This window comes from Ciona intestinalis, chromosome 14 (assembly GCF_000224145.3).
Source record: "Ciona intestinalis chromosome 14, KH, whole genome shotgun sequence".
In the NCBI taxonomy this organism is placed as follows: Eukaryota; Metazoa; Chordata; class Ascidiacea; order Phlebobranchia; family Cionidae; genus Ciona; species Ciona intestinalis.
This window is the reverse complement of record NC_020179.2, coordinates 48,732-58,610: the sequence shown is the minus strand read 5'-3', so window position 1 is coordinate 58,610 and position 9,879 is coordinate 48,732. Positions and strand designations below refer to the sequence as shown.

The 9,879-nt window shown below is 35.9% G+C and overlaps 2 protein-coding genes across 2 annotated transcripts; both read right to left on the bottom strand.

Annotated features, from left to right (window-relative positions):
- Window positions 1–509: 509 nt before the first annotated feature.
- On the bottom strand, window positions 510–1,981 carry LOC113474864. Its single transcript, XM_026837618.1, has 3 exons — window positions 1,535–1,981; window positions 1,142–1,224; window positions 510–966 (listed from the first exon to the last, which is right to left on the bottom strand). The coding sequence occupies exons 1-3, from the start codon at window positions 1,769–1,771 to the stop codon at window positions 510–512; spliced, it is 777 nt and encodes a 258-aa protein (XP_026693419.1). The 5' UTR covers window positions 1,772–1,981.
- A 938-nt stretch (window positions 1,982–2,919) lies between these two features.
- On the bottom strand, window positions 2,920–7,140 carry LOC100175638 (proton channel OTOP2-like). The gene is made up of 7 exons (XM_026837489.1): window positions 6,736–7,140; window positions 6,364–6,517; window positions 6,047–6,197; window positions 5,386–5,590; window positions 5,053–5,138; window positions 4,130–4,153; window positions 2,920–3,185 (listed from the first exon to the last, which is right to left on the bottom strand). The coding sequence occupies exons 1-7, from the start codon at window positions 6,837–6,839 to the stop codon at window positions 2,920–2,922; spliced, it is 990 nt and encodes a 329-aa protein (XP_026693290.1). The 5' UTR covers window positions 6,840–7,140.
- Between the last annotated feature and the right edge of the window lie 2,739 nt (window positions 7,141–9,879).

Sequence of the window (9,879 nt, the reverse complement as noted above, 5' to 3'; positions counted from 1 at the left end):
GATAGATATATAGCTTGGTATTGGCTGCTTTTCAAGGTCCTCTTTTTTCATTACCGCTATTCTTACTCCAGTTTTGAGTCCATCCTTGTCAGTTCTTTGTACGAGTTTGTCCACATTTCCATGGTTGGTTTGTAGAAAGTTTAAAATTGCTGAGTCGGGGAATGGTATTGGAACCCAACCCAAAACGACATTGACATGGTCCGACTCATACAGATACAAGTTACGAATATTTTCAATATTTGCCAGCTTTTCCCTGAGTTCCAGAACATTAGGCCTTGAGCTGCAGGTAATATCAATTTTTGTCCCTTTCATTTCGGCAATTCCCACAATTTTGCTTTTTTCAAACCCAATTTTCTTTAATAATTCAATTACCTCATAGCGTTTGATTTGTTTTTCTGCCTTAAAGTTCAAACAATTGGGTCGTTTAAACAGATTGTTCTTTTGGGTGCTCACCACCCTAGCGAAACTAGCCTTTTCGCCCATCTTGCAAAACACGACCGCACGCTAGCCTAACTCGCACCGAATGCCGCGTTTGTTATAAGAAGAAACATGCTGACGTCACGTAGCACAAGCCTGCCACCTCGCGGATGGGAAACTTTGGATTGCGAGACGATTTTAATGATCGATTTTCGATTGTCAATTTCGTCGTGATTGTTTTCTGACTGAGATTCGGCGGCAACAACTCCGTTGGCCGTGATTTGGGGCAGTGGACGTTCAGTATTTGGCGAATCGACTGAAACTTCACCAATATTGACATTTCGTGAAATCGAGATTCTGCTTGGCACCCTTGTGAGTGGGTTGTTTTGTGAGATCCCGTTATTGGTTGGAGGTTGCTGATGAAACAAAGCTGACAAGACATAGTTAATAGAGTTATGGTGACTCCTCAAGTATGTGTGAGCTATATGTTGCATTTCGTCCCCGGGTTCCAGGTCTTCGTCGTCACTGCATTGATTTGCTTCTTGAAAACTATAAAAAAAATAAATAAAGTGTTTTATAAAAAAAAAAGAAAAAGAAAAATATTTTTTTTAGTTTTTTATAAAAAAATATTTTGTTAAAGTTATACATATGTCCCATCTTACCCAACAGTAATATATACAACGTATCCCATCGTGTCCAACAGTAATATATACAACGTCATTACCTTTTTTTAATCTCTTCCACCGTTTCCTTCGCAAGATCTGTTGTTTCAGGTTCACGTTGAAGACCAAACAGAATCAAAACCACCTTGGCAAATGTAATCTCATTAATAAAAAGCTAAATGAATGTAACTTGTTTATCCTCGTATGGCGGGGCAACGAGTCGTTATAACACAGGTGTTCCGTTTCATACACCTCGTACCCGCTTACGAGTTACCACGTTTGTAATTATTTAGATTTTTTGTTAATTTGGACAACTCATTAGTGACTACTGAGTTGAGTTGAAGCAATTATTGTTAAAGGTGTCTTGACCAAGGACACATACGCCCAGAATGGTCGCAGCCATGAGTCACCAGTCGTCTAGAAATTAACAATATTTTAAACACAACAACTTGTACCTGTAATAGACATTGGAATGTGTCGCAAATTGGATAAATCAACGTCATGACCCAGCGCTCATCCGTTTTATTATCGGTTCCAGCAATCACAGCGAGCAAGGAGAAACAGTTGGACACCAGAGGACCAAGGATACAAATCAATAGAAGAACTTCATCAAGGAGGGCTGAGGACTCCATCACCACTGGACGTTCATTGATATAAAAGATATAGAAGCCAACCAAACAAGCCAGTATCATGCATATCTCGACTGCAACCTGTAATATGTAATCAATTAACCGTATAATCGCGTCTTATTATTTAGTGTCCGCACCAAATCACTTAGCAACGAGCTGTACAATTTCAATGATGACGTCATAGTTACATAAATACGTCTTCCAACTTTCCCATATGACGTCAAAAGTGAGATAGCGATAATTATAAAACACTCTCAAACCAATGGTTTTAATCTCTTTGCTCAGTGTATACTGTTATATATGGGACATTATATTCAACAAGTATATATATGGGACATTCTATTCAACAAGTATATATATATGGGACATTATATTCAACAAGTATATATATATATGGGACATTATATTCAACAAGTATATATATGGGACATTATATTCAACAAGTATATATATATGGGATATTATATTCAACAAGTATATATATATGGGACATTATATTCAACAAGTATATATATGGGACATTATATTCAACAAGTATATATATGGGATATTATATTCCCATATATATATAATAACTTCGATGTTTCAGTTCAACAGGTGAGGTTCTTGTAGCGAGGACGATTATGACAATGACTGTTGCGAACGATGCAATCGAACCCAAGCTTACACCTGTTTCAGTGGAAATGTAAAGTGTATATTTTAATACATATAGTACATATAATATGTAGAAATATAGTATAACATATATAGCGCTGCATGGGGTAATACGGAATGGCGTTAGCACCTTAATTTTATCTTGTTGTATCGTATTTTCAACAATTAACAACGCTCGTTTAGAGGCGTGGGGATACGGTTATACAACTCTGTAAATATACTCTGTTTACTAACTAATAGGATGCAGAATTAAACATGTCTCATCTTACCCCACCCTAATATAAATCGACAGCGATACTTGGAAATACCCGGTTTGTTGACAAAGTTTTGAAAATAAATATTCAGACGAAACTCGAGTAAATTTCCCAGAAATGTACAAACAATATCAATAATTTAAGTTGTGTTTACTTTAGTTTTGATTCATCGTCGCAAACCGAGGTCACTTCATAGCGTTCCTAAATCATTCGCTGGAATTCACTCACCCGATTTTTTTTTCGTTTTTTATTTTTTTGATAATTTTTCTCGTAATTTTTACCACGAAAAAGAAGCAATGTCCGTTAAGTGTCTTGCTCAAGGACACATACGACAATTAGTTTGGTATCGTACTCACCGAAATATGACCCGAATAGTTGGTAACTCGGTTTCACAACCCCTTCGTATGGTGGAGGAAGCCTCCCGATGTTCCTCCATGTAACGTACAGCATACAAGACGCTACAAGACTGAACTCAACCAGGAATGGGAACATAAACTTCTCGGCAACGTGAACGGTGTTGCATAAAGATGAATGACAACTACACGAATCAGTGTCGACTGCGACCATGGCTAAACATAAACAAAAAATAAACAAAAAATAGTTTATTTTTTTTAAATAGTCGACTGACAATGCCATGGGAGAAATATAAATATTTTATTATACAAAAGTTAGTCGACTGCGACCATGGCTAAAAACGAACAAAAAATTAGTTCATACTACTTGAACAGGGCACTGACGATTTCACTCAAATAAATATCTTTTAAACTAGTGATTGAACATTGGTTTTTTGTCCGTTACGTTTTCGTAGCACCACCAAGAACCTTACGATATTTCTTTGCACAAGAATCGTCCTGCTATATGAGCACCAGATCAGGGTCAGATTCGCGGAACTTATTACAGTGCTAAATACACCAAACAGATTTACCGGCCAAATCAATCTTAATGTCCCACAAAGTTACATACTTGGTAACTTGTAAACTGACACGAGGTGTATACATGTATGAAACAGAACACCCGTGTTATAACGACTGTCGTTACCCCGCCATGCAAAGATAAACAGGTTTAATTCATTTATAAATCATTTTGTTTTACTTAATTTAGTGTATCTTCAGTTCAAGTCGGCAAGTTTAAAATACATTGTTCCCACCTGTTGTGTGAGGATAAGTAACTCCAGATCCGTAATCACTTATATTGGATTCAACATAAGTTGGGACGTGAGACGTTGTGGAGGTTTCTAAATATGGTTGGGGTAAGGTAATACATGTTTCATTCTCTTTTATCACCTCATTTGGTTGTAAACAAAGAATATTTACAAAAATATATGCCCATAGTCCCACGACTCAAAAAAAGGTTGATAATTGCTCAAAACACGAACAGTAAATATGGTATTTAGGTGCTAACGGTATCCCATCTTACCCTCCAAGTACTATATATGATACAATGTGTTAAATGTTCAAATCAACCTTCCCGTCTCATCTTACCCCACAGTAAATATTTCCTTTAAATAGCTCACCTTTGGAACGATGGCCGGCAGATGATGGATTCAACGCTACGACTGTTTCTGTCACGACAGATTCAATCCACGTTGAGAGGTTGGTAGCTATTATAAACATTATACCGGTTCTGTAGAAATAATAATTATATGTGATATCAAACTGTGGGGTAAGATGGGATACCGTTAGCAACTAAATCCCATATTTTCTGATCGTGTTTTGACAAATGCTATTTTAGAGTCGTGAGAATACGGTTTTATAATTCTGTAAATATTCTTTGTTTTCTACCAAATGGGAAAATAAAATAAAACAAAATAAAGACATAAACCATCCCTACTATTTGTATGACACTATTTTTATTTCAAGCCTTTTGGTTTAAAAACCAAAATCATTTTCTGTGATGACAAATGTTTTTAATTTAAAACACAAAACCGAAGTTGACAAGTTAAGCCTGTTACGTCATATCTAATGTTACGAAAATTTACCGCATTATTTGACGTTAATGATCGTTATAAGTGGATTTAAAATTAGGCACAAAAATAAATTATCTATAGTGGGGCGGAGGAAGATGGGACACCTTTTTGTTTTATTTTCTATTTTCATTTGGTATTAAACAAAGTACATTCAAAGAATTACAAAACCGTATAAACGATCAGGACATTTGGATATCATGTGTTAAAGGTGTCCCATCTTCCCCCCCACGGTACTATATATACGAAAATGTTTTTTACTGACAAACCAACTTTGAAAAATAAACTGTTTTTCGGTATTGTCAAAAGGCAGACGAATATTGAAATAAAGATTATGTATGTTATATATATAGCAGTGCGGGTAAAGTGGGACGTGCGTTTGTGTGTTAAAGATGTTTCCTTTATATTGATAATTATTATTTCAGTGCTTCATTTTAAATGTACTTCGCGAATAATAACGTCATGTATAGTAGATGGATTCAACGCTACGACTGTTTCTGTCACGACAGATTCAATCCACGTTGAGAGGTTGGTAGCTATTATAAACATTATACCGGTTCTGTAGAATAAATAATTATATGTGATATCAAACTGTGGGGGAAGATGGGACACCTTTAACACCTAATATCAAAATAGCCTGATCGTGTTTTAAACAATTATCAACGGTCTGTGGAAGTCGTGAAGATACGGTTTTATAATTCATTGAATGTTCTTTGTTTACAGCCAAATGAAAAGAGAAAACTAAACGAAAAGGTGTCCCATCTTCCCCCACCCTACCTTATTACAAAACTATTTTTAACCCTCACCTGGGGAGCAAAAAGTTGTTTGGAATGAATAGTTTCGTGTATCTGAATATAAACACACTCTGGTTCAAAATAAAGAAGAGATGCAACGCCGATATGACCGCTGATAAATAATGGGCTTCGCATTCTTCGCTGTCATCTACTGTGTGAGATAAAAACTCCATGCTATCCTTCAGTACAATAGCGGTTCCGAATATTATGATAACCCCTGCCGATAAATATATGTTGTAAGAAGCCTGGTAATTGATCAGTTCACTGCACGTGTGTTACGTATCCGCCCACTAGACGTGAATACAAGTTGTAAGAAATATCTATAAATGTCTAACATTATATAAATAAATGGCTTTCGGAATTTACTACATTCAATGCATATTAAGTCGCGAACCGTATTTTTTGTGATAAAACAACAAAAAATCTATGTGTTGTCTAAATATTTCTGCTGCTTTAAATCCTAAGCTAAGTCATAACACAAGTTCGCACTTTCCAACAGCTGCCAAAACAAGAACCACAAATTTAATGGATTAATCGGCGGTCGAGTCCGTTACAATCGATTTTTCGTTAGCTTTTCCACAGGGGGAAAATGGGTTTAAGTTGAAAGCATACCCACAACAAAGTAAGGGTAATTGAATTAGGAGATTTTGATTTGACCTCAACCACACACTACCTTTTAGCCATCGATTCGTAGATTGGTTGGTCTTAGCAATTCGTGAAAACACGCCCCCACACAAGCTTGATAAGACGTTATAATACAATGTCCACAGAATGCAAATCCCATACAACATGATCATATAAGTATCAACGTCGTTCGTTGTTATCTAAGAATTTTAGAAAGTAGGTTTTTTTTATTACAGCAATTTAAATAAATGAATATAACTTATTTAACCTCACATAGCGACCTTAGTTATAACACGAATGTTCTGTTTCATACACATCGTGCCTGCTTACAAATTACCGTGGATGTACCATTTTAATATCACTTACTCGTGTGGTAATAGCTTCTGATAGCTTTATAACAAGAGTGACGACTACAATTATCATCGCAAGGATTCCTGAGAAAAACGACGACACCCCACTTTTAAGAAAGACGTTGCTTTTAGCTTTAATAATATCTTCCGCTTGCTGTGCATCATATGTCCTGTGGAAAATATGTTTAGTAGAGTGGGGTAAAATGGGACATCTCTTGACTTTATTTTCCCGTCCCAATTTGGTAGTAAATAAAGAACATTCAAAGAATTATATGACCGTATCCTCACGACTCCCATAGACCGTTTTTAACTTCTACTACGTAATGGCATAACGTAAATACACTACATTTTTTATACCAGATGAGCCGCTGAACGATAATCAACTTACTGCACATGTACGCGTGTGTTTCCTCTCCTGTAAACAACATGGTTATCAGCAATGCGCTCGGCAGGCGCAGAAGGCAGTCTTATCCCGGGTGAATCACTTGACATTTTTAAACAGACTTGATTAAGATAAACTAACTCAGTAAGTCTATTATGATAATATAGTAGAGTGGTTTCATTTAGTAGTAAACAAAGAATATTTACAGATTTATATAACCGTATCGCGACTTTAAAATAGCGTTGTTAATTGTTTAAAACACGATCAGGAAATTTGGGCTTATGTGCTAACACTATTGCGAAAATTAAAAAAAAAAACAGAAAAAAATCCTTAAAACAGAAAGACATGATATAGCGTCAAAACGACAGTTTTTAAAACACGTCTACGTTTAAAAACATGCTCTAGTTGATGCCATACAATATAAACCGCTTGCTGTCTAAAATAAAACATTCAAAACTACAATAACGTCACCTGAAACCTCATACTTATATCTATTCGTTTTGATTCACCAGATCTAGCTTGAAACGAATACATTTTGTTTAGGGTCTGGACTTCTTCACAACTGAAACATTATAACACTTGTGACTGTCATTGCCTAAGGGCTCTCCTTTTACGCCGCAATCCGTTTCTACTAAATTGTGTAACCTGAAATCTGGTCAACCAGGTGCAAACACGCGGTATTGGCGCAATTCAACCTAAATGTTCGCTGATGTGAATTGATCTATTTTCCATTTGATCGATATTTTAAATCGGAGACAAAACGAAAATGAATTTGCGAATCAACTTTCAATTTTGTGGAAAGCGGTGACATAACTAAAACGTAAAAGCTTATTAAACGTAATATCGATTGTAACATGCAGTGTATATATAGTTAATATACCAATGCACCAACACGTTCCTGTATTAAACATGACAATAATTTAAATATATTGCTTTGTTATTACTATATATTATTATAAATAAGTTGTAAATTAAAAAAAAAACAATAAATTCAAATTATTTATCCTCCCATGGCAGGGTAACAACAGTTCATTTTTTGGCTTAATTTTAATTAAAAATGTGACTAACAATTGGTCGAAAAGTAGACCTGACGACCCTTTGTCTTGTTCCATTTACGCTGATCGCCGGACAAATTGATCTTAATTTTCAACAAATTGCAGTTAGGAGTCCAAGAGATTAAATATAGTGGGATGGGAGAAGATGGGACACTTAAAATAATTATTGATATTTAAATACCCCGATCTTTTTTCAAACAAATAACAACGGTCTATGGAAGTAATGCGGATACCGTTTGATAAATCTTTGAATGCCCATTGTTACCTATCAAATCCGACAAAAAAATGAATGAAAAAGTGTCCCATCTCCCCCCAGCCTACTGTATTACGTTAAAATGAAACATTCATTTATAAGCTGTATTAGTCATGGTAGGCTTTATTTGTTTAGTGAAACAGCTATACGCTTTTAACTTATATTTCGATCCACACTTAGCTACGATATATTAACTGGCTCTTTTGCACGCCTTTTATCAATAGCGCGTTTTATCGCTTTGTTGCAACTTGCATTCTACTTACTGTTTTAATATTATAATTCTATTTATAGTCCGGCGCCGTAGCACAGTTGGTTAGCGCGCACGCCTAGGATCTGGAGGTAATGCGTTCAAGGCCCTTCCCCGCTACTAATGTGGGCGTATGTGCCCTTGTAGTAGGGTAACATGCTTAGTAACTCGTAAGCTATCTGGCACGAGGTGTAAGAAACAGAACACCCATGTTAGGGTAAAGTTAAAGTCATGTACACTTAACTCTCACCTCGTAACAGGACTCTATTTGTTGCAGGTTTCTTACGTCTTCTTCGATGTACAGTATTACTTTTTAATTTTATCTGAAGTGAGGGTAGGGAAAGATGGGACACCTTTTCTGTTCGGCGCCGTGGCGTAGTGGTTAGCGCGCCTGCCTCTAACCCAGAGGTAATGGGTTCAAGGCTCGTCGCTGCTACCATTGTGGGCGTATGTGGGGTATTTAAGTATTATAAAGCCCCAAAGTTAGTTGGGCTCCCAGTGATCTCAAAGTAACATACTTGGTAACTCGTAAGCTGGCGCGAGGTGCACACCCGTGTTATAACGACTGTCGTTTTCCGGCCACGCGAGGATAAAGTAAGTTTCATTCTTTCATTCATTCACTACTCCCATAGACCGTTGTTAATTGTTTAAACACACTTTCAAGACCCCCAGTATTTTTTTAGAAGATACTTAAATAGGATTTGCTAAAGGTGTCCCATCTCACCCCACAGTACTATACTAAAGATAAAATTTACATACACATGAAAATTAACAAGAAAATTAACAAACAAATAGATTTTTTTTATAAGATTTTTTTTATATGTTTTTTTATAAAGAATGATTTTTATTTTCACAGATTGACAGCCAGGATCTCAAAGTCGAGCGAGGATCTCAAAGTCGTCTTCGATAAGTGCCTTTTAATCCAGTAAGATCCAGAGGTTGAAAATATACCCAGATATCTTAATGCTTGAATGAGGGATGTGATGTTAAATTACTTGCAAGAATTGCTACTTGTTTGGTGCATGTTAGCGTTGGCTAACCATTGGTTCTATAAGTGATTGTTTTAAGTTTTGGGACAGCGAGTGTTTTTTTCATGCAGTTTATATTCTTTATTGGTTTAATTGCTTGCAACCCCTGCTCTTTTATTTTGAAATGAAAATGCAATTACTATATATGTGAATTTATAATTAATTTTAGTCATATTAGTGTTTTGACCAGGCATGGATACTGCGATATACAACGTGTTGGGAAGGTTTATTTATGTTAGGAGTATCCTTGTTAATTGTTTGAAACACGATCAGCATATTTTGATGTTATGTGCTAAAGGGTGTCCCATCTTCCCCCATCACCCTACTATATTACAATATAGCTTGAAAACGAGCAGCGATATATAATAAATTCTGTTGTTCCATTTAATAAATGATCTTCCTGATAAAAACGTTTAATGCACTAACATTTTATCTGCCATAACACCAGGTCATCAACAAATGATATTGAGGTTTACAACAGAATAAACATTGGTACAATAAAGTCATTACCAAAAGATTCATTTAATATTAGTTTAATTATTTTACACGAAGATTCCAACCACGCCC

Bases quoted from the DNA above. Each gene is read 5' to 3' on its own strand.
- LOC113474864 (XM_026837618.1), bottom strand. From the start codon at position 1,771: ATGATACTGGCTTGTTTGGTTGGCTTCTATATCTTTTATATCAATGAA. The intron at 1,225-1,534 runs GTACAAGTTGTT...ACATTTGCCAAG, and splicing joins CATTCCAATGTCTATTACAG to GTGGTTTTGATTCTGTTTGG. The intron at 967-1,141 runs GTAATGACGTTG...TTTTTTTTATAG, and splicing joins GTGGAAGAGATTAAAAAAAG to TTTTCAAGAAGCAAATCAAT.
- LOC100175638 (XM_026837489.1), bottom strand. From the start codon at position 6,839: ATGTCAAGTGATTCACCCGGGATAAGACTGCCTTCTGCGCCTGCCGAG. The intron at 6,518-6,735 runs GTAAGTTGATTA...TATTTTCCACAG, and splicing joins AACACACGCGTACATGTGCA to GACATATGATGCACAGCAAG. The intron at 4,154-5,052 runs CTACTATACATG...CGTTGAATCCAT, and splicing joins AGTCGTAGCGTTGAATCCAT to CATCTGCCGGCCATCGTTCC.